This window comes from Choloepus didactylus, chromosome 10 (genome assembly GCF_015220235.1).
Source record: "Choloepus didactylus isolate mChoDid1 chromosome 10, mChoDid1.pri, whole genome shotgun sequence".
NCBI lineage: Eukaryota > Metazoa > Chordata > Mammalia > Pilosa > Megalonychidae > Choloepus > Choloepus didactylus.
Window position 1 is genome coordinate 41143310 of NC_051316.1, and position 24391 is coordinate 41167700.

General features: G+C 38.1%; 1 protein-coding gene across 1 annotated transcript in view; it reads left to right on the forward strand.

Moving 5' to 3' along the window:
- The first annotated feature begins 1183 nt into the window (after positions 1-1183).
- Positions 1184-24391, forward strand: part of CARNMT1 (carnosine N-methyltransferase 1) — a 50721-nt gene continuing 27513 nt past the window's right edge. The window contains exons 1-3 of the mRNA XM_037797589.1: positions 1184-1657; positions 9335-9530; positions 10397-10560. Coding sequence (XP_037653517.1) covers positions 1185-1657; positions 9335-9530; positions 10397-10560 — 833 coding nt within the window. The 5' untranslated portion in view covers position 1184. The remainder of the gene's footprint in view (positions 1658-9334; positions 9531-10396; positions 10561-24391) is intronic.

Here is a 24391-nt window from a genome sequence, read left to right on the forward strand (position 1 = left end):
CCTTTTAACGGAATCTTTGTTCCCTGGGCATTTCTAACTCTTCTGAATAAAACAATCTTTCCCTTACTTTCACCATTATTTTGTAAGGTTGATTTGCTGGATGAGGGAATTCTTCTAGGGCTTAAATGACTCCCTGATTAAACTGAATGAGTTATTTCCTAAGAATAATATTAAATGCAGCTGAAGGGGCAGGGGTGGCGGGTGGTGTGCAGAGGCTCTCTTGGTTTGCCAGGGCTGCTCTAACAAAGTACCACAGATGAGTAGGATTAAACAACAGGAATTTAACATTTTAAGTTTTGGAGGCTCTCAGTCCAAAATCAAGGCATCCGCATGGCAATGTTTTCTCTGAAGTTTATAGCGTTCTGGGGGTGGCTTGCGAGCAATCCGTAACTCAGTCTCTGCCTCTGTCATATGGCATCTCTCCTAGTCTGCTCCTACTATGTCCGTATTTCTCCTGCTTACCTAGACTCCAGTCCTTATCCTGTTTGGCCCGATCTTAACTAATATCTTCAAAGATCCTATTTACGAGTCCTTGAAGGGGACATGATTAAATCCATAACAAAGGCAATAGTTTTAGTTCTGACCCAGAGAGAAATGAGGCAAAAACTTAAGTGAAAGTAAGTGCAAGGAAAGAGATTAAATTCAGCATTACTGCTAAGGGCCACTATTAGATGCTCATGAACCTCGCATTGCCAAGGCAAAGGCGTTACCCCTCCTGCGCTCTTTGAAGGTATTCCCAAGCAGGGGCAGGAGATGGAGTTACGTCCCTGCCAGTCGGCCGGATTAGGACCTTCCCAGGCCACTAAACACTGGAAAAATGATGGTGTCCCTTTCCTCTAATGTAATTAAAAACCATTTACTTAGGAAATGAATTAAAACTTAAATTTAAGATGAATTTAAGACCATTCTTCTAGACTTTCTGAAACAAAAATTCCAAATAAATTCATAGAGCTGATCTTTTCTTTCTGCTTTCCCCTCTTTTGCTAGTTTAGCTGCTTGTTCCACAATCCAACGCTCGCAGGCACCTTAGCTCCACCCTCACCGCCGCTCGCAGGTGCCAGCTGCGTCAGTCCCCCGCCACCAGTGATCTCCCCTCTCGCTCCTCCCACCTGGCCCCGAGCCCCGCCCCCTGACGCGTCTTCGTGACGTTGAGCGCCGCCACCGCCGCCGCAGTCCGGCAACAAATGGGCGCAGGCGGCTGTGGTCCTCCGGAGTATCCCCATATGCGCGTGCGCGCGTGTTTCGGGAGCCCCGAAGACCTGGCGGATCCCCGCGCTGATGGAGGCCTGAGGGTGGCGGGGGCGGAGCGCGCCGCGAACTGGGGGCATGTCCGCTGCGGGCGCCGTCTAGAGGAAGGCCAAGCAGCCGCCACCACGCTTTCGGTCGCGGCGAGACGCAAGCGAGCCAGGCCGAGGGCCGTGGCGGCGATGCAGCGAAGGCAGCGCCCACCGCCGCCCGCCTCTCAGCTGCCCGAGGGCTGCGGGGGAGGCGGCGGCGGCCGCAGTGGGAGTGAGGAGGTGGAAGTGCAGTTCTCCGCCGGGCGTTTGGGCTCGGCCGCGGCGGTTTCGGCGGCTACTGCGCGCACCACCGAGGAGGAAGAGGAGCGGCTTGAGCGCGAGCACTTCTGGAAGATCATTAATGCCTTCCGCTACTACGGGTAAGGAGCCCGTGGCAGACCCCGGCCCAGCCGTCGGGGCGCCCGCTGGTTGCGGCGGACACGCCGGAACGGTCGCGTTTGCCTCGCTCGCCCTCTTGCCACCACGCCCCCGGGGGCGCCCCGACCGCGCCCCTGAGCTGACCTCCGTCCCGAGTCACCTCGCATCACCCCCCCCTCGGCGCTGCACGCCCGCTTCCTGCCGCGCCGTCTGCTGCTCAGCCGCGTGTCTTCTGACCTCAGGATCAAATTAGCTGTCTTGCCTTTTATCTGCGTTAAAGGTTTGGCTTTGAGGCCAGTGGGGGTGATCGGAAAATCATTTAAGTGGTCTAACAATTTCAGGTAGAAGATGATGGTAAAATCGTCCAGTGTTGGACATGATTTGTATGTGTTGTCGATGTCTTTCAAACTGAACGTACGGAGAACCCAAGTTCACCACCACGTGGAGTGCCGTATAGGACACTTAATTTCCCAAACTGTTACTAATTCTTGGGAGAGCAGCATACGATTTCCACCCCATCCTCCTTGGCGCTGTGAGCATATATAGGCACGTTTGCGGTGAGCGGTTGAACGATGCTGCTCAATGTCTTTAACTCGTAGGTGAAAGTAAGGGATAGGGGTGGTCCGGAAGTTCTAAAGTTTTCTGATGATTAAGCAGGGAAACGCAAGAGAGAAGGCACGGAGGCATGAGTTGCGTTTATGTTCTTTTATTCAAATATGTATCGAAGGCTCACTATGGGCTGCGCACGGTAATAGGACTTATCTATTCATTTGTAATTCAAACAATTTCCTATCCTTCACTTTTCTAATACATAGATGTTAAAATAGATTAATCACAAAATTGTAATTCCAAGATCTGAAAGGGACTTAATCAACTGAGTTCTCAGGTGAAGATAACTTTTATTCATGTAAGAGATATGTGTGTTTCATAGACTGTTGTGTTCTGAATCTACAGTTGGAAAGATAGACAGATACGATTTCCTATGCAGGCAAAACTGTTCCCTTAGATTGCCTCCTGCTGAGCTTTATGCAAACTTTTAAAAAATTATTAGAGAAGTTTTAGGTTTACAGAAAAACCATGCATAAAATATAGAGTTCCATATACTTCCCCTATTATTTACACCTTGCATTAACGTGGTAAGTTTGTTGATGAAAGAACATTATTATAATTGTACTATTAATTATAGTCCATGGTTTCCTTTGGGGTTCACTGTGTTGTGCAGTTCTATGGTTTGTTTTCTTTTTTTTTAATTTTTATCTTAGTAATATATACAACCTAAAATTTCCCCTTCAAATATATAACTCAGTGCTGTTAATTATTTTCCAATGTTGTTCCTCTTGTTTGCATTATAGTTGTTTATGTATATAAATCTCTTGCTTGAATGTGACCTCCTCAAGGGCAGGGACTGAGCTTATTTTTATGTCACCAGTGCCTGGCATATGTTGTTGAACTTCTATTTTTAACAAATAAAACAACTGCTAGCAAAGAAATGCATCTGTCATCCCCAAATAGTCTGTTAATTTTTGACTGATGGGTAAGCTAGTTTGTAACTCTTCTGAATTTAGAACCTTGCTTAATAAAAGCTTCAGGTTTTTGGAATCTGATGCATTTGTGATATAAATTTTTAAAGTTCAGATTTCTTGACAAAACACTTTACTAATTAAACCAAAGCAGAGGGATCATGGACTGCATTACTTAAGGAGGTCTCTGAAAGGGAATTCATAGTTTGGGGATTTTATTTCTCCAAGATTTAGTAGAGATAGAGGGAGAAAGGCAGACATCCAGAGAATTTAATTTGTTGGAAGAATAATACAGTGAGTGAAAGCAGCTGTACATCAGAGAGTTGAGTGGTAGATATAGAAAAAAATCTGGTACATTTTACAATTGAAAAATATAGAAAGAATATTGGGAAATGCCTTGGAAATAATAGTGGACCCAGTTAGGTGACATGTGTAATTGTACCCAGGTTTAATATATTAGGACCAATTTAGATATAATGTTTATGAATAGCTGTCCATGTGATAAAAAAGCCTTTCTTGGGCCTTTGATCTGGAACTAGGACCTAAGTGTGGCTGTATAGAAAAGGCCACTTGCATGTATCTTCTAATTTTCCCAGTTTAATGTGGAAATAAGGACAATTTAAGTTTTCAAAAAATCTTTTTTATTTGCTTGTACTCTCTTGGTGAAACATTTCAAATCCGTGGGCTGAAAACAGTATACAATTAAAAGTATGCTTTAAAAATGTTACAGGGCTAAGGGATTAGAAAGTGTTGTGTAGCAGAAAACACACTTGACATGTTACATTCCCCGATTTTGTGATCTTCTAGACCCTCACTATCCAATACTGTAGCTATTAGTCACATCTGACTAAATTTAAATTTAAACTAATTAAAATTAAATAAAATTTAAAATTCAGTTTTTCTTTCTCATTAACCACATTTCAGGTGTTCAGTAGTTAAATGTAGCTAGTGTCACTTGTATTGGACAATGCAAATATGGAGCCTTTCCATAATTACAGAAAGTTCTGATGGACAGTTCTGTTCTAGACCTTTTGTAAGTACTTCAGATTTTGGAGGGTTTGGTTTTACTACCAAAAGTCTTTTTAGTCAGTATGTTTGAGATTTAGATTAAAATGTCCTAGGGGAATAAATATGTTTTGACTGTTTTCTGTTTCAATTGGCTTAATTTTGCTCCCTACAGGTTTAGCCAAGATGACGTTTTGATGAGGATAAAAATGGTTAGAACATTGAACTGAGTAATGAAAATGTTGCTAGCCTAAAGCACTACTCTTGTTGAGAATGAAGAGTTACCTTAGTACACAGAACATACTACAGTTGACAAACCGAAGGTCTTGCCTGAAATATCCTAGTTTTAGGAATAATGGTTAGGTGAGATTTTAAAAAATTGAAGTTTAGAGCTCATTTTTACAGGTGAAGAGATAGGCATGTAAAGAAATGTGCAACTTGAGCGATTTAGTTACACAGCCAAATTGTGGTAGAATCTGTCCTGAAATCCAAAATCACTGATTTAAATTTTCCCCTGCATAGTAAGTAGGACTGGTAAGATGGGTTTAACCTTGGAGATTTCATAAGTTTTTAAATTGTATTGAGACTGACTTTATTTCTGGTAAGGTATGTTTCCTGTATGGAATTCCACTGGTTTAAGTAGTGCAGAGGAGTGGGCCTATGACCATGGCCCTTGGCTCACACCCAGCATTGGGCCCACCCTGATGAAAGGTGACTAAGTCAGAATCAGGGTCACTGCTGACATTACTTTCTAGGATGCTGGTCAGCTGGAGATAGAAATACCCTTGAGGAAACATGGGTACTGACTTTCCCTCCCTAGAGCCTTCGGAGGATATGGTCTCCTGATGCTGAGTTAGTTCAAAACCAAGGCGAGTCTGATGTTTGTAAAAAATTCCCTAACACAGGGGTCAGTACATTTTTTTCTTTAAAGGGCCAACTAGTAAATATTTTAGGCTCTGAGGGCCAGAGGGCTCTGTTGTAACTCTTCAACTCTGCATTGTAGTGTGAAAGCAACCATAGATTGTATGTATGGAACATGACTGTGTTCCAATAACCCTCCATTTACAAAATTAGGCCAAGGAGCCAGTGGGCGGTGGTTTGCCAGCTCCTGCCTTAAAGAATATCCATAGTATGAGCATATGCAGAATAGTGAAGTTAGCCCCAATTATAATGGTGTAGTAAGGACTGGATGATTTCCTCAAATTTGGTAAGACTCCACCTACTTTAAAAGTATCATTATGGACGTATGTTACAGGGCAACTGTGCCCACCATTAGATAACCAAGGGAAAAGTTGCATTCATCCTGCTTGGTGTCGTTAACTTCACTTCCATATCAGGAATTGACAGCAGGTATATGTGGGCTTTTCCAGCCAATCCTTAACTCACTCAGTGCCCCTGCAACCATGAAATTAAGTTGTCTCCACAGCGAACAAAAAGTGGTACCTAGGTAGCACAACTGAACATTTACTGATGCTTTCTACGTATGCTGAAGTTGGAAATTTAATGGTGACAGAGATGAGACTTACCATCTGATTAGAGACAGCAGGGAGTGTTAGGCTGGGGAAGGCATTCATAGGTAGCAAGCCTCTCGGTATTCTTTGGAGATGTAATGAAGGCCTGGGTAAAACAGTGAGAATGGGGTAATTTGCAGATAGTTTTATTAAGTAGAATCAGAGGGATCTGGGGTTTATCGATTGTGGGGATGAGCGAAGAGACATTTTAGGATGACTCCTTGGTTTCTGACTTGGGTAAATGTATGGTGTGCCTTGATCAATGTTTGCAGTATAGGAAGAGGTGCAATATAGCAAGAGGGCATGTGCTAAGTTCATTTTGGATGTGTTGAGTTTGGCGGTATGGTGGAGGGGAGTTGTGGGGCAGCTAGTGCCCAGGAGTACTAGGAATGAAGTATTGTAAGACTGTGTAACCTGTTGGACAGAGAATTGTAAACTCTTTTATCTCTGCTGTTGCCTAACTTATGGCCACTCAACAGTTCCCTTTAGTGTGATATTCAGTACTGATAGGAATGTAACTTGATACAGTCTTTCTGAAAATCAGTTTGTATCAAGAGCCTTAAAAGTGCTTATCACTTCTGACCTGATAGTTCTACTTCAGGGAATTTGTCATAATTTTTTTTCTAAGCTATTGACAGATTTTGAACACCAAGAGCTTATCATGTAGAAAAATGAGAATATAATGCCAATAATTGGGAAATAGCTAAGTGAATTCTGCTTGCCTAAGATAAAATTAACAATCATCGTCATTACGTTAGTCTTAAGAACTTTTTCCTGACCTGGGATAATGATTATGATAAGGATGAAGAATTACAAGTGCTTTTCAAAATTTAATATGCATTTATGAATTGCTTGGGGACTTTGTTAAAAGGCAAATTCTGAGTCAGTAGAATGTGGGTGTGGCCTGAGATTATGCATTCCTAATCACTTCCCAGTAATTGCCTGTTCTTGTACCAGATTTTGAATAGAAAGATGCTAGATGACTTTATCTTAAACAACAACAAAACAGAAATATGCCAAAAGGTTAGAAGTGGTTGCTTTTAGAAGAGGGATTATTACTAGCCTGTTTACCCTGAGTCCTTTTATTTTTTTGCAATTTTCATATTTTCACTGTGAACGTGTTAGTTATATAGATTAGACATATCTACTACTTTTTGAGTACTTACTACATTTTCAGGCACTGCGTAAGTGTTTTGCATGCATTATTTTGTTCAATTTTCAGTGAAGCCCTTTGAGGTAGGTGGAAGAGTGTAATGGTACCTATCTTAGAGGGTTTTCTTTAAATGCAATTTTATTAAGATATATTCACACACCATTCAATCCATTCAGAGCGCGTAGGGTTTTATAGAGCTTTTTTAGAATAATTCATGTTGAGTAACTTGGTTTAGTGCTTGGCATTTATTGTAATAAATGGCAGCTTCTGTGATCATCATTGTTATTTTTCTTATTTATTATTTTGCTTTTGTAGATGAAGTGCTTGGGACCCAGAAAGAGGAAGCAACTTGCCCAGAGTCACATAGCAAATAGGTAGCATAACTTGGATTTCAGCACAGAACTGTCTGACTCCAAAGCTCACTGTTATACTGTCTCCAAGGGAAAAAAGCAAAATTCATTGCAGCCACTGCCATCTTGATCCCTTCACATTACCCCCTTGTTACCACCTGTTCTAGTTTGCTAATGCTGCAGAATGCAAAACACCAGAGATGGACTGGCTTTTATAAAAAGGGGGTTTATTTGGCTATACAGTTACAGTCTTAAGGCCATAAAGTGTCCAAGGTAACACATCAGTAATCAGGTACCTTCACTGGAGGATGGCAAATGGCGTCCGGAAAACCTCTGTTAGCTGGGAAGGCACGTGGCTGGCGTCTGCTCCAAAGTTCTGGTTTCAAAATGGCTTTCTCCCAGGACATTCCTGTCTAGCAAGCTTGCTCTTCTTCAAAACATCACTCACAGCTGCACTCCATTCAGTCTCTTTGAGTCAGCATGTTTTATATGGCTCCACTGATCAAGGCCCACCCTGAATGGGTGGGGTCACACCTCCATAGGAGTATCCCACCGAAGTCACCACCCACAGCTGGGTGGGGCACATTCCAAGCAAATCTAACCAGCACCAAAACGTCTGTCCCACAAGACCACAAAGATAATGGCATTTGGGGGACACAATACATTCAAACCGGCACACCACCTCTCCACCTCCACCTCCACCCCCCACGAAATCATATACATACAGGCTTATAAAAACATGCCAGGTTTTTGCTTAATTTTTGTCAAGAACCTCTTCTGAATTTTAAATATTAACTGTTCAGAACTTAGAGAATAATTTAGCATAAGATATAGGTAAAAATGAGAAAATTACTTGAATGGATAGTGATTCAGACTAAATGAAATTCAGACTAAATGAAAAAAGTACTTTTTGTTTTCGTTAAGTGTTGAGTAAATGCAAGAGAATATTTAAAAGGAATACATATATATGTATTTATATATATAAAACTGTGAAGAATGATACAGTGAAAGCCCATGAACCAGTCACCCAGTTAAAAAAAAATCCTGTATCCTCTTTCTCAGTGAAAATCACTTACCTAAATTTGTACCTTATGTATTCTTCAGCAACTTGCTTTTTTCAATGAATATTGCATTTCTGAGGTTTATCTGTTATTGTGTGTAGCTGTAATTTATTCATTTTACTGCATTCCATTATATGGCTATACTGTAATTTTTTTGTTCAGTCTAGATAGACCTTTGGGTTGTTTACAGATTTTTTGTTTATTATTTCAAACAATGCTGTGATGAACCTCGTTCATGTTTTGTGTTCCCAACCGCAAGACTTTCTCAAAAGTATATGTTTAGTATTATAATTGCCAGGTCATAGAGCTTTTTCATATTAAACTTTACTAGATTATGCTAAATTATTTTGTACTAATTTTATGCACCCACCATCAGTATATAAATGTTTTAATTATTCCACATTTTCTCTAAAACTAGATATTGTCAGACTTTTAAATTTTGCCCATCTGATTTATGTAAAATGGCATTTCATTGTGAGTATGTATTTAACTTTTAAAAATGGCATTCTGTTGTTTGGTTTTATGAATAAGTAGTCCCCACAGTAACCCGTAGAGTTATCTGGAACTTGGAGAATGCAAATTGTGTATCTTGTCATGTAAAACCATATAGAATTTCAGCTTACAATTTTTGAAGTATGTAAGATCTTTTATGAACCTGACTGGCTTTTAGTTAATTTTAAAACATCTCTTTTGTATGTTCTAAAGTAAGTTCAGAGTAACGTGCTACTTAATGGTGGAGAAATTTAAAGCATTGTAAATTGAAAATTTTGTTTGAAAATTGAGATCATAAAAATAAGCTAGTTGCACAGTATATTTCCTTTTTTTCCTTCTAATTGATACAAATGTTTACTTTTACTAATTATAAACCATTTGTCATTTGGTTGCTTAGAGAAAATTTTTTAATAAAATAAAAGTATACAAAACTTTTAACTTGATATCCTTTCAGCTAGAAGGTTGTAAATGAAAAGGCAGTATCTGATATTATAAAGGAATAGTTGTACAGAAAGACAACCTTAAATTAAGATTGGCCTCTGGTGGGAATTCTTTTGCCAATTTAAAAAACACCTTTTATGTTCTAGCACCAGTATGCATGAACGAGTGAACCGAACAGAAAGACAATTTCGATCACTCCCAGCTAATCAACAGAAACTACTTCCTCAGTTTCTTCTTCATTTGGATAAGATCCGGAAATGCATTGATCATAATCAAGGAATACTGCTGACCATTGTGAATGATTGCATACATATGTTTGAAAATAAAGAATATGGAGAAGACGTATGTGCAAGTTCATTCTACTTGTTTTTATTTTGGGATTTAAACTCTCTATATTTTGAGGTTTTTAGTTTATCTTTCCAGATTTCATTTTTATAATTTTGCACAGGTCATTTACTCAGAGCATTTTTACTTACATGCTCAGTCATTTGGTTAGGCTTCATAGAACAGTATGCCAGCAACTGGATTTGTTCAGGTTTTTTTTTTTTTTTAGGTTTTTTTGTTTGTTTGTTTGTTTGTTTTTTAAATACTAAGATACTTCTCAGTATTTTGATACACCTTTCAAGTAGTGTTCTGACTGTTCTGGCATATATAGGGTTAGTGACTTAAATGTTCATAAACTATGCTAGCTATGTAAAATTAATTTCCCTTGCTATTTTTAATATAATATCGTGTATCTATTGAAAATTATTCTTATAAATCTCAAGGGACTGGCAGTAATAGAAACTGAAGTCCTCTTTTTGTATCCACAGGATAGATACAGTTGGTCCACTCCAGTGTGAACCTCTCCAGGCTGCCCCATCTTTGACCTGGAGGGACTTGCCTTCCTCTCTTAGAGGAAGAGGATGTTTGGTCTCCATAGCAGCTCAGTGCAGGTGCTCTCCTCAATAAAGACTGCTTTAATTATATTGTGGTTTTATGATTAATAGCCCTTAATCTGTTGAAGGCTAGGGTGAAACCATACATTCTTTTCATACAGGATCTCAAGCTGCACTTGAACCCTGGTTGAGGTGAGAGGCTAAACCATCAGTATAGCCCCTTAGTAGCATGTCTGTTTAACCATATTCAAGACTAATTACTTTCTCAAAAGCGAATTGACTTGTGTGTGTGTTTTTTTTGTTTTGTTTTGTTTTGTTTTGTTTTAACAGGGGAATGGAAAGATTATGCCAGCATCTACGTTTGACATGGATAAGTTAAAATCCACGTTGAAACAGTTTGTGAGAGACTGGAGTGAAACTGGGAAAGCAGAAAGGGATGCCTGCTACCAGCCAATCATTAAAGAAATTTTAAAAAATTTCCCAAAAGAGAAATGGTAAATAGTACCTTGTTTTTACCCAGTTTCTTTAAGATGTAAGCACTTTGAGTTTCTCTTTAAGATATTTCACATTCTTGACTGGTTTTAATAATTGCCATGTGCTTATATATTTTGTATGTGTGGGTGTTTGTTATTGGGTGCTTTGTCTTTATGAGGTTGTAGTTAATATTTTGAATACTTTTTTCTGTAGTATTTGCTTGAAATTATTCTATCTAGAAATTAAATAATGAAGTTAGATTGAATGTTCATTATCAATGATGTCTGTCTTTTTATCTTGCTTTATGGAAGAGCCAAAAACTGCAAACTTTTAATTCTCCTCATTGTTACATACTTATAAGGAAGGATATATGGCTTATAGCAGAGGTTCTTAACTTTTTTATGCCATGGAACCCTTGAACAGTCTGAAGCCCATGGTTTCTCTTCATAATAACATTTCTAAGTAAATAAGATTAAATGCATAGGATTACAAAGAAACCAATTATTTTAAAAACAAATTCGTGATATAATGTGCTTTTTTTAATGCAATTTTATTGAGATATAGTCACACACCATACAGTCATCAAAAGTATACGATGAGTTGTTCACAGTAGCATCATATAGTTGTGTCTTCATCACCACAATTTTTTGAACATTTTCATTACTCCGAAAAATAAAACTAAAAATAAGAATAAAAATAAAAGTAAAAAGAACACTCAAAATATCTCATACTCTCCCCCCCCCATAATTCATTTACTTTTTGTCCCCCTTTTTTTCTACTCATTTGTCCATACACTGGATAAAGGGAGTGTGAGCCCCAAGGTTTTCACAATCACACAGTAATGCCGTGTAAGCTGTCTAGTTATACGATGTCTTCAAGAATCAAGGATACTAGATTGCACTTCAGCAGTTTCAGTTATTTCCTTCTAGCTGTTCTAATAGACTAAAAACTAAAAAGAGATATCTATGTAATCTATAAGAATAACTCCAGAATGACCTCTCAACTCCATTTGAGATCTCTCAGCCACTGAAACTTTATTTTGTTTGATTTCTCCTCCCCCTTTTGGTCAGGAGGGCTTTCTCAATCCTATGATGCCGGGTTCAGGCTCATCCCTGGGAATCATGTCCCATGTTGCCAGGGAGATTTACACCTCTGGGAGTAATGTTCCATGTAGTGGGGAGGACAGTGAGTTTACCTGCTCAGTGGGCTTTTTTCATTTAACAATATGTCCTGTAGTTGCTGCATATCAGTTCAGAGATCCTCCTCATTCTTTTTTTTTCAGCAGCTGAATAGTACTGAATATCTATTGTCATCTGAGCAACAAAAGAGGGTCTCTGGAGGTGCCTCTTAGGCACCATAATAAGTAGGCTTAGCCTCTCCTTTTCTGTAACAAGCTTCGTAAGGGCAAGCCCCAAGATCAAGGACTTGGCCTACTACAATTGTAGTCCCCAATGCTTACGAGAATATTGGGAATTCCCCAGGTGGGGAAGTTTAATGTTTCTACCTTTTTCCCCAGGTACTCAATGGGGCTTTGCAGATACTTTTTATTCTCTGTCAGGTTACTCTGGGATGTATCAGGGTTTCACGCTGACATATATAAACCAACCAGATCTCACTCCCTATTGAAAGTTCCATGTAATGATCGTGTTTCAATAAACTGCAACATGTGCTTTTTATATATTATGTTAAAGTCTAGCAGCTAGTATAATTAATGTAATATCAGAATACTGAGTAGTGTTTGTTATTTTGAGACCCTTAACAACTATTAATGTAATCTAATGTAAAATGAAAATATATATGGTTTCTATTGGTGATAAAGTCACAGTAACTAATACTACCATTGTTTGTTTTCTGTATTCATAATTGAAGAAAAAATATCAGTTAAAGATTAACGAAAATTAAAATAGAATTTTTTCCCCATTTATGGACTGAATGAATTCTATCCACAGACCCCTTGGGTCCAAGGGGATCCCAGGTTAGGACTCCCTGGCTTAGTGGCTATTAGGTAAAGAGAATAACTGAATGGAATTCTTTCTGTCATTCTAAGATTGTTGTTGTAAAGGATCTTTGTTGAGAGTCTCCTTTTCATCATCTTTTTCCCCACATTGTTTGGTGCCTGTAAGTTTGGGTATATCCTTCCAGAAATTTCAATACATTATGTGTGTGTATCTCTTTTTTAAAAAACTTCTTATTTTGAAGTGATTTTAAAATTAAAAAGTTGCAAAAATTGTACAGAGATCTCCCATATATTCTACCTAAACTCACCAATTTTTAACATTTTGCCACATTTGCTTTATCAGTTTCTCCCCTCCTTCCCTTCCTTCCTCCCTCTCTCCCCTTCTCTGTGTGTGTATAAAAGCACGTACACATGCAGTTATTTTTCAGACTAGTTGAGAAATTAGTTTGCATACATCATGCCTTTGTACTGCTGAATACTTCAGAATTTATTTTCTGAGAACAAGGATATTCTCTTACATAAACACAGTACAGTTATTAAATTGAAGAATTTAACAATGATATAATACTGTTAGCTAATCTACAGTCTATTCAGTTATTGGGATTCAACGACATCCCAGTAATGTCCTTTATAACATTTACTTTTCCATTCCAGTATAGACTCTAATACAGGATATTGTATTGCATTTAATTGTCATGTCTTTATTCTTTAATCTGGAATAAACTCTTGGTCTTTCTTCATCTTTCGTGACATTGACATTTTGAAAGAATGCAAGGCAGTTATTTTATAGGCTGTTCCTCAATTTGAGATTGTCTGATGTTTCTTCATGATTAGAACTTGATTATACATCCCCAGCCAGAATACTTTTATAATTGATTCTGTATCCCCAGGATATCACATCCAGAGGCATACAATGTCCGTCAGCCTGTACTTGATAATATTAATTTTGAGCACCCAATCAAGATATTATCTGGTTCCTCCACTGTTTAGTTACTATTTTACTTATTGCAACTAATACGCAGTTTCTGGGGAGATACTCGGAGATTGTGCAGTTAACATCCTGCTCTCCATCAAACTTTCCCCCCTAGAATTGATTCTTATGTGAACTAATCTTTACTATGATTGTTGCAGAATGGCAATTTTCCAACTCTAATTCCTTCCACAATTATCAGTAGTCCTAGTGAAGAGCCCTTCCTTCTCCCCTAATCTATTTATCTGTTATCAGAATGGACTCATGGTTCCTATTTTATTCAATGGATTATAATCTATTACAGTTATTTTTTGTTCAAATTACCTCATATTAGTCAGCAGGAGTCTCTTCAAGTTGTCTCTTATGTTTTTTCAACATGCCCCAATTATTTTTTTTTCCATCACTTTCTTACTTTCTGGAAAAATAAGATTCTTCAAGTCCATCTTTTATCTTCCCTGCCTTAGTCCTAGAATTGACTGTTTCTCCAAAGAGCTGATTCCTTTTAGTAGGGAATGGTACATAGAAACCAAGACCTGGCACCAGGCTTAGTATTGCTACTAAGATGCCATTGCTTCTGGGCCTTTCAGTGGACAGAGCTCCCAATCTCTCTCCCTCTCTCTCTCTCTCTCTCTTTCTCTCTCTTTCTCTCTCTCTCTCTCTCTGTCTCACACACACACACACACACACACACTTTATTTATTTTTTTATTTTTTATCTTCATTTTATTGAGATATATTCACATACCACGCAGTCATACAAAACAAATCGTACTTTCGATTGTTTACAGTACCATTACATAGTTGTACATTCATCACCTAAATCAATCCCTGACACCTTCATTAGCACACACACAAAAATAACAAGAATAATAATTAGAGTGAAAAAGAGCAATTGAAGTAAAAAAGAACACTGGGTACCTTTGTCTGTTTGTTTCCTTCCCCTATTTTTCTACTCATCCATCCATAAACTAGACAAAGTGGAGTGTGGTCCTTATGGCTTTCCCAGTCCCATTGTCACCCCTCATAAGCTACATTTTTATACAACTGTCTTCGAGATTCATGGGTTCTGGGTTGTAGTTTGATAGTTTCAGGTATCCACCACCAGCTACCCCAATTCTTTAGAACCTAAAAAGGGTTGTCTAAAGTGTGCGTAAGAGTGCCCACCAGAGTGACCTCTTGGCTCCTTTTGGAATCTCTCTGCCACTGAAGCTTATTTCATTTCCTTTCACATCCCCCTTTTGGTCAAGAAGATGTTCTCCGTCCCACGATGCCAGGTCTACATTCCTCCCCGGGAGTCATATTCCACGTTGCCAGGGAAATTCACTCCCCTGGGTGTCTGATCCCACGTAGGGGGGAGGGCAGACACACACACACTTTAGAAATCATGAATTCATACTATCTCCAATTCCAATCCAACTCCATAGGGTTCCTCATTGGCTTTTCTCAGTCTCTCTGTCTACCTTTTTCCACAGTGAGAAACCTGGTTTCCAACAACCTCAAAACATTTACTCATTGCTTCAGTCTTGAACACACAAAATTCTGAATTGCTACACCCATACCACTATGAAAAACAAACCTATTAAAAGTAGCTCAAAATTTGTTAGCAGTTCTTTTCTTCTCTGCACTAAGGGTATATATAGTTAAAGTATTCTTCACAGTTTACTCAGATTAGTCTCCCCTCACCCATGTAGTTATGGTTTTCATTTGAAATTCAGTTACAGTTTAGCCTCATTTGTTTCTATTTGCTTTCAGTTTTAAAGTTACTGTCTCCCCTCTTCCACCACCAACCTTATCTGTTTAATTTTAATTTTATACATGAACTATGCTTCCAAGAGTCAAAACTGGGCAATAAGAGATATTCAGTAGTTCCATTGCCTCCCATGTTCCTTCTGTATCCCATATCCTCACCCCCATCCCATGCCCAGCATAAATAGTCAGTATCATTAGTTTCTGGTTTTTACTTTTGATTTCTTTTTTTTTTGCAAAAGTAAGTAGATATATATATATAATGTCCCCATTTTTTCATTAACAAAAGGTAGCATACTGTATATTTTATTTTGTAGTTTGCTTTTTTCATTTAACAATATATCCTGTAAGTGCTGCATATCAGTTCAGAGATCCTCCTCATTCTTTTTTTTCAACAGCTGAATAGTATTCTGTTGTTGGGATGTATCATGGTTTATTCAACCAATCTCCTGTTTGGCCATTTAGGTAATTAGTGATATCTTGCAAGCATAAATAATGCTAAATTCTTAGGATGCATGTGTTGCTTGGTATTAGTTATTTATTGTCATGCAACAAATTACCACAAACTTAACTTTACTATCCCACGGCTTTTTTTTTTTTTTTTTTTTTTTTTAAATTCAGTTTTATTGAAATACATTCACACGCCATACAACCATCCATGGTATACAATCCACTGTCCACAGTATGATAACATAGTTATGCGTTCATCACCACAATCTATCTCTGAACATTTTCCTTACGTCAGAAAGAACCAGAACAAGAATAAAAAATAAAAGTGAAAAAAGAACACCCAAATCATCTCCCATCCCACCCCATTTGTCCTTTAGTTTTTATCCCCAGTTTTCTGCTCATCCATACACTAGATAAAGGGGGTGTGATCCACAAGGTCTTCACAATCACACTGTCACCCCTTGTAATCTACATTATTATATAATTGTCTTCAGGAGTCCAGACTGCTGGGTTGGAGTTTGGTAGTTTCAGGTATTTACTTCTAGCTATTTCAATATATTAAAACCTAAGAGGTGTTATCTATATAGTGCGTAAGAATGTCCACCAGAGTGACCTCTCGACTCCATTTGAAATCTCTCAGCCACTGAAACTATTTCGTCTCATTTTGCATCCCCCTTTTGGTCAAGAAGATACTCTCAGTCCCACAATGCCAGGTCCACAATCATCCTGGGGAGTCATATTCTGCATTGCCAGGGAGATTTACAACCCTGGGAGTTGGGTCCCACGTAGGGGGGAGGGCAGCAAGTTCACCTGTCGAGATGGCTCAGTTAGAGAGAGAGAGGGCCACATCTGAGCAACAAAGAGGTACTCAGGTATCCCATGGCTTTTGTGGGTCAAGAGTTGGGGCATGGCTTAGCTGGGTCCTCTACATAGGACCTCACAAAGCTGCAAACACTGTGTCTGCCAGACTGCATTCTCATCTGGGGGTTTGACTGGGGAAGAATGTTTTTCCAAGCTCCTTCACATTGTTGGCAGAATTCTTTTCTTTATGGTTGTAGGACTGAGGGACCTGGCTTCTTGCTGGCCTGCCTTAACATCTAGAAGCTGCCTGCAGATCCTTGTATTGTGGGCTTTCTCAAAATGGCCACTTAACTTCATCAAGCCAGCGAGAAGAGTCTCTAGAGCATATCTACTCTGGACAGTGTTATATAACATACTGTAATCACAGCAGTGACATCCTATAGCCTTTGTCATATTCTAGCCTTTGTCATATTCTGTTGGTTAATAGCAAGTCACAGGTCCTGCCCACACTCAAGGGGAGGGGATTACAAAAAGGCCTGAACACCAGGAGTTAGGGGATCATGGGGGAGGGCCACCTTAGAGTTTGTCTGCCATGGTTGGTTATTGCCAAAAAGGTTGAACTGTTTTGCCTTCCCACTAACAATATGTGAGAGGACCTGTTTACTTACAGCCTTGCCAGTCACAGCGTATTAAGAATTTGAACTTTTGCCAGTCTGATGTGTGGGAAGTTGTATCTCAGTATAGTTTTAATTTATATGTCTTTTATGAAGCTGAACATCTTCATAGGTTTAAGGACTATCTTTATTTTGAAAATTTTCCATCACATTTTTCTATAGGATTTTGTGATTTTTCCCCCCTCATTTTTATATTTTTTATATATTAGGGGTATTTTATATGTTATCTGTGATACGTATTTCAAATGTTTTCTCCCAGTTTGTCATTTGTCTTTTAACTTTATTTAGGGTGGGTTTTTAAAATCAAATTTAATTCATATTTTTCTATACTTTTTTGGTGTTACATTGTGCAAATAAGCCATAATTTATTTAACCATTTCCCTCTTGATGGACAATTATATTGTTTCCAAGTTTTTCTGAAAGAGACAGTATACAGTAAATATTATTGTACCAGCCAACTTTATGCATTTGAGTTACTGTATCTGGCAAGAATATGTATATTACACATTTTGACATTTCCAAGTTGTCATCGTCCACAAATTTTAGGAGCTTATATTATTCCTCTCAAGAGAACTTGAGGTTTTTTCCCCTCTGAGGACATTTAAATTTGGTGTTTCCATTGGTTCTTGGTCCATTACATTTATAAATTACAAAATGAAGTGGGAGCCTCAATTTATTAATGGGAATAATACTTAATATGCTAAGAGCTTCTGGGTTTGTAAATTGTTACTTAGTCCTCAGAACAATTCTGTGAAGTACGTATTAGACCCATTTTTATAGCTGAGGTAACTTTGCTCACAGAAGTTAAATAACCTGTTACCCAGCATCAGATAGCAAGTGTGGTTCAGACCCCAAAGTCCAGTCTCTTTCTGTTACCACATACTACAAATCAACATTCCTCATTTCATAGATGGATTACTTTTAGAAGTTCAATTATGGATTACTTTGAAGATTAAAACAGTGTTTTCTTATACAAATAATATTGTGGTTAGGGTCCCCAAAACCAACTTAATGTATACTATAATTATAGTAATAGTATATAATACTCCTATAGAAGTAGTTACAGATTAAATGCATCTACAGTAATAGCTATAGGTTAAATTCACATATCTGGACTAGTCTTACCAAAAAAACGCTTTGTGTTTTGTATAATGGAAATGTACTTCCCTATTGGATGTTTTTATTCCTTCCTTCTCTTCCCAAGTCATGAGGCCAGTAGTCAGAAGTGAATGTGAAAACTGTTAATCTCACTCCTTGGAATTTTGGTATAGGCCTGAATATCTAAATGTTTTGGTAAAAAGTTAAAGTCAGTATTGGGCCCAGGACAGTGGTGAATAGTGCCATTGTTGAATGAACTTCTGGAATATAAAAATAAATCTAGAATTTGTCAGAATTTTTATAGTTTTTATTTAAAGTTTTAGCAGTTGATTTTTAAGTTTGGCATTATGCCAAATAGCAGCCCCGTTTGCTGCTGGCTTCTGGAGTTAGTATATAGCTATGTTGATGAAACTTACTTTCAGCTGAGGGTAGTGGAGGAACAAGATTTTTTGGCCAGTTCTGACAGAATAAGATATTACTTGACTTTGGCGTCAAGATAGGAACCTTTTTTTACTTTCTAAGTGTATTTATAATGTTGTAGATTTTTTTTCTTAAGCTCGGGACTATAAGATTTGATTTTTGGTCATGATGTGCCTGAATTGAAGAATCCTCAAAACTTTGTGTCCTGAAAGGAGGATGCTTTCTAAAAACTTCAGAAGCAGCATTAAGCTTGTTGTACATATAGGTGTCTGTATAAAAACACATATAGTATATATCTTTTGTGTTTTTTGTATTTAATTTTTTTTATTATTGTGGTATAATTTATGTATAATGAAGTGTAGAGATTTTAATGCACATTACTGTCACCCCAGAAAGTTCCCTTGTGCCTCTTCCCAGTGAATCCATCCTTCCCGGAAACAACCACTTTTCTCATTTCTTTCACTACGTATTAGTTTTGCCTGTTTTGGAATTTTATATGAATGTAATCATTTAGTATGTACGTTGTGTATCTGGCTTTTGTTCCGCATAGTGTCTGAGAAATTCATCCAAGTTGTGGCATGTAACAATGGTTCATTACTTTTTCTTGTTAAGTAGTTTTCCGTTATAGAGCTGTAACAATATAATGATTTTTTAAATCCATTTTCCTGTTGATGGTCAGGAAGGAGGTTTTCAGTTTTTCACTATTCTGAGTAAAGCTACTATTAACGTTCACATGCAAGTTTTTTGTAGACAGAAATTTTCTTTCTTTTTTTGATAAATTGCTAGAAGTGGAATCGTTGGTATAAGGAGTAGGTATATGTTTAATTTTATAAGAAACTGCCATGTCACCAGGTGCTTTTCCAAAATGGTTGTAGCACTTTACCTTCCCATCAAAAATGTTCTGCTCTTCCATATTCTCAGCAATATTTGCTATTGTCAGTTTTTAAAATTTTATCCTGGTAAGTTTCCATTCTGGTAGGTTCGTAGGAATGTGTCATTATGATTTTAATTTGTATTTCCCTAATGACTAGTAAGGTTGAGTAGCTTCCTTCCCTGTGCTTATTGCGCATTCATGTATCTGCATTTAAAAATGTCTGTTCAAGTGCTTTGGACAGTTTTTTTCTCCAGTTGTGGTAGTTGCCTTTTCATTATTGAGTTGTAGAAGATTTTTATATATTCTGCATACAAGTATTTTGTCAGATAAATGTTTTGTGAATATTTCCTTCCAGTGTATTGTATGCCTGTTCATTCTCTTAACAATGTCTTTTTGAGAAGTTACAAGTTTTGGTGAATTGTTATTAAATTTTGATAAATTATAATTTATCAAAATTTTCTTTTATTATTTTTGTTTTGTGTATAAGCTAAGAAATTTTTGCCTTCTCCCAGATCACAAAGATATTCTCTTACATATTCTTCTAAAAGAAGAATGTAAAAGCCATGTTTGGGTCTATCTCATTAATGCTTGTATGATTTTAGGTAGAGATCATGGTTCATTTTTTTTATATATAGATACTGTTTTTTCTATATGGGTATTATGCTTTTCAGCACCATTTGTTATAAGACTTTCTTTGCAATGACTTGTTTTGTTGCCTTTGTTGAAAATCAGTGGCCATATATATGTGTGTGTGGATGTATCACTGGGTTCTTTTCTACTTGCTGTCCAATAGAACTTTATGCAGTGATGGAAAAGGTCTATATCTGTCCTGTCCGAAATGGTAACCACTAATCATATGTGGCTATTAAGCATTTAAAATGTGGCTAGTGCAATTAAGGAACTGAATTTTTAATTTTAGTTAATGTAAGTTTAAATTTAAGTACCCCCGTGAGTATAGTGGCTACCATTTAGACAGTGCAGCTCTATTATATTTTGTAAATCTTTTTATCTATCCTTCTTAACAATATTCCATTTTTTTTTAATTGTAGCTTTATTGGAAGTAGTGAAGTCAGGTAGTCCTAGATTTGTTCTTTTTCCTATATGACTATCTTCATATAAATTTTAGAATTATATTACCAGTTTCTACAAAGCCTACTAGCATTATGATTAGGGCTACATTTGCTCTATAGATTAATTTAGGGTAAGAATTAAAATTTTTAATAATATTGAATTTTCTGATCCCATTAATATGATTTATTTTGCCATTTATTTAGGGTATTTAAAATTTTTCTCACTTATAGTTTTAGCAGGTTCAGAGTAGGGATTTTGTTTGTCTTTTGTTGAAATTTTTACTATTTTTTTAACCTAATTTTTCATTTCATTTTCCTGTTGTTTGCTGCCTGTACATAGAGATGTAATTGTATTTTTTTATTAAAGAAGTTGTGGGTTTCGAGAAATTTGTAGAAAATGCAGTTCTCATATACCCCACCCACAAACAGTTTCCCTATACATTAGTGTGGGTACTTTATTTATATCTTTATCTATATCTATCTGTCTATCTATATATATATATTACAATGGGACTCTACTGAAGCACACTAATTAACTCCTCTCAGCTCTCATATCATACACCATGTTCATCGTGAGCTTGCAATTTTATCATACCTAAATATTTTGTTTCTCATAATCTGTTATCAAATCTAATCCATTACTTACTTTTGTATTTGACATTCTGAACACTGCCTTAAATTTTTTTTTCAACAACTTCAGCTATTTCCATTATTGTAAAATATAACATACATACAGAAAGCTGTTAACTATCAGTGTACAGCTCAACAAGCAGTTATATAGGTAATTTCAAAAATTGTAATGGGTTACAGTTCCACAGTTTCAGTTCTTTGCTTATGAAATATAGGGTAAATACAGAAAGGTGAAGACTTTCGAAGCACAGTTCAACGAGTAGCTATAGAGCAAATTTCAAAGAATGTTATAGGTTATAGTTTCACCATGTCATTTACCTCCTTCCAGCTATTCCAATACCCCAACAGTATTCATAGATCTTTGTTAAATCTTGTTTGTTGCTACCCCTTCCTCTCACTTAATCTCTTTCTCTATCTTCAGGAGTGTCTAGGCAGTGAGCACCCTAACTTGTTCATATTGAAAGGGGATGTCAGCAGTATGGGGAAGGGGGCTGCATCTCGTTATTGTTCTTAAAGAGGCTGTTGCTTCTGGGTTTTAGGACTTGTGTAGCATAGGAACACTCTGGTGGCTTTAAGTTTCTAAGAGAGAAAACTTAGTGAATTTTTTATAGAATCTCAGGTAAGGACCCCTAGGTATTTGGGGACTACTTTTGATAAGGGCATGGCATACTGTGGTCATTTGGGATGTCTAGCTGGAGCTTGCATAAGAGAAGCTTCCAGGATAGCTCTTCGACTCTATTTGGGATCTCTCAGCCACTGTAACCTCAGCTTGTTACCTTTCATTTTCCCCCTTTTGGTCTAGGCATTTTCAATACTTTGCTGCCAGGGCCAGGCTCATTCCTGGGAGTCCTCGCATTCACTAATTCTTTCCTCTGCCTCTTCAAATCTGCTGTTATGTGTCTCAAGTATGTTTTTAATTTGATCAACAGTATCTTTTATTTCCATAAGATCCGCTATTTTTTTATTTACTCTTGCAAATTCTTCTTTATGCTCTTCTAGGGTCTTCTTGATGTCCTTTATATCCTTAGTGACATTAATGTTTGTATATACTTCTTTGATTAATTACTCTAAGTTCTGTGTCTCCTCTGGCTTTATAATTTGGATGTTTGAGTTGACTGTATCTTCTGGTTTCTTCATATGCTTTATAATTTTTTGTTGTTTTTGGCCTCTTGGCATTTCCTTATTTTGATAGGGGTCTTTTAAGATATTCAGGATTATTTGAACATTTATAATTTTGCAAAGCTACAGCTTGTGGAGTGCACTGTCTCTGTCCTACCAGCAGGTGGTGCTCTTGAGCCATCTCTTACCCTCAAGCCAGTTCTCCCCCAACTTCATCTGTGCACTGAGTGGGGGTCCAAGCCATGTGGAAATACAATCAGTGCACCACTTTTCCATGTGCACTGGGGACCTGCCTGCCCTGTGGGTGGGGGGTGTGCCCTGCGCAATTTGGCAGGGAGTCTGCTCCAGGACCCGGTGGTCCCGCCCATTCCCAGGGCAGTGGGTGGAGTACTCTGAAGCTGCAGAGCTGCCCATCTCACCTTCCAGCTTAGATGTCCCACAGTCCCTTTCTGCCATGTGCCCATGAGTCCCTGGGATTGGGGGAGCACTCCTGGCACTTCTGTGCGATGCCCTTGCCCCTAGACTGTGTACACCATGGGCTTGTGTGGAGGAAGAGTGGATGCTGTCACAAGTCTGCCAAACCCTGAATTTCCCTTAAGGGAGCTCTTGGCTGCAGGGCTGTGAAGGATTATATGTTCCCAACCTACTGCAGAGATGGGGCTTAGAAAGCTGCTCAGTCTGTGCTTGGCAGCCAGTCCCCAGCTTGGCAGCCACAGGGCTGTGAAGGGTTATCTCCCAGCCAACTGCTAAGATAGTCGCATGGGGTGTGGAAAGCTGTCCCCCTTCCACGCTTGTCTGCCTGCTCCAACCGCCAGTCCCTGACATAGGGGCTTTTGGCCACGGGTCTGCAAAGGGTTATCACCCCAGCCAAATGCTGAGGAGGGTGCATGGGGTGTGGAAGGCTGCTCCCCTCTGTACTCATCAGCCGGCTCCAACCACCCATTCCCGTCCCAACACTCACTGGTCTTAAACACAGTCTCTTGGCTTCTCCAGGTACGTACTCACTATGTGGTGTAGAAGTCCCTGCCCAGCCGATGGAACCCTGGAACTGCTGTTCTGGAGTGCTTTCTGTCCTTTATCTAGTGTTTTTCACAGAGGGGAATTTTGCTCTGTCTCTCCTAATCCGTCTTCCCAGAAGTCAGTGTGATACCTTTATTTACACTTAACAAAACAATATTATAATCACTCTATTAACTGTAGTTCATAATTTACATTAGGGTTTGCCATGTTGTAGTCCTATGGTTTTTTTTTAAAAAGTTTCATTCTGGTAATACATACACAACCTAAAATTGCCCCTTTTACCCATATTCTGATAAATAATTTAGTGGTGTTAATTATATTTACAATGTTGTGCTACCATCACCATTATCCAATATCAAACTTTTCCATTACCCAAGTAGAAATTGTATCAATTAAGTATTAACTCCCCTTTCCTTACCCTACTCTGGCCTCTGGTAACCCATATTTTGGTTTCTGACTCTATGAATTTGCTTATTCCAATTATTTCATAACTGTGAGATCATTTAATTTTTGTCCTTTTCTGTCTGACTTATTTCACTCAACATAATGTCTTTTAAGGTTCACTCATGTTGTCACATGTATCAGAACTTCATTCCTTTTTATGGCTGAATAACATTCCACTGTTAGTGTATGCCACATTTTAACCATTCATCTGTTGATGGACCACTTGGGTTGCTTCCACTTTTTTGCAGTTGTGAATAATGCTGTGAATGTCAGTGTGCAAATATTTATTTGAGTCCCTGCTTTCAGTTCTTTTGGGTATATCCTTAGAAGTGGAATTGTCAGGTCATATGGTAATTCTTTACTTCTGAGGAACTACCAAACTCTTTTCCACATTCAGCACCATTTTACATTCTGACTGATAATGAATGAGTGTTCCAGTTCTCCACATCTTCTCCCAACACTTTTTGTATTCTGGATATTAAACCCTCTCTGGATATGGAGTTTCCAAATGTTTTCTCCCATTCTGGAGGTGTCTTTTACTTTCATTCTTTTGCATATGGATATCCAGTTTTCCCAGAA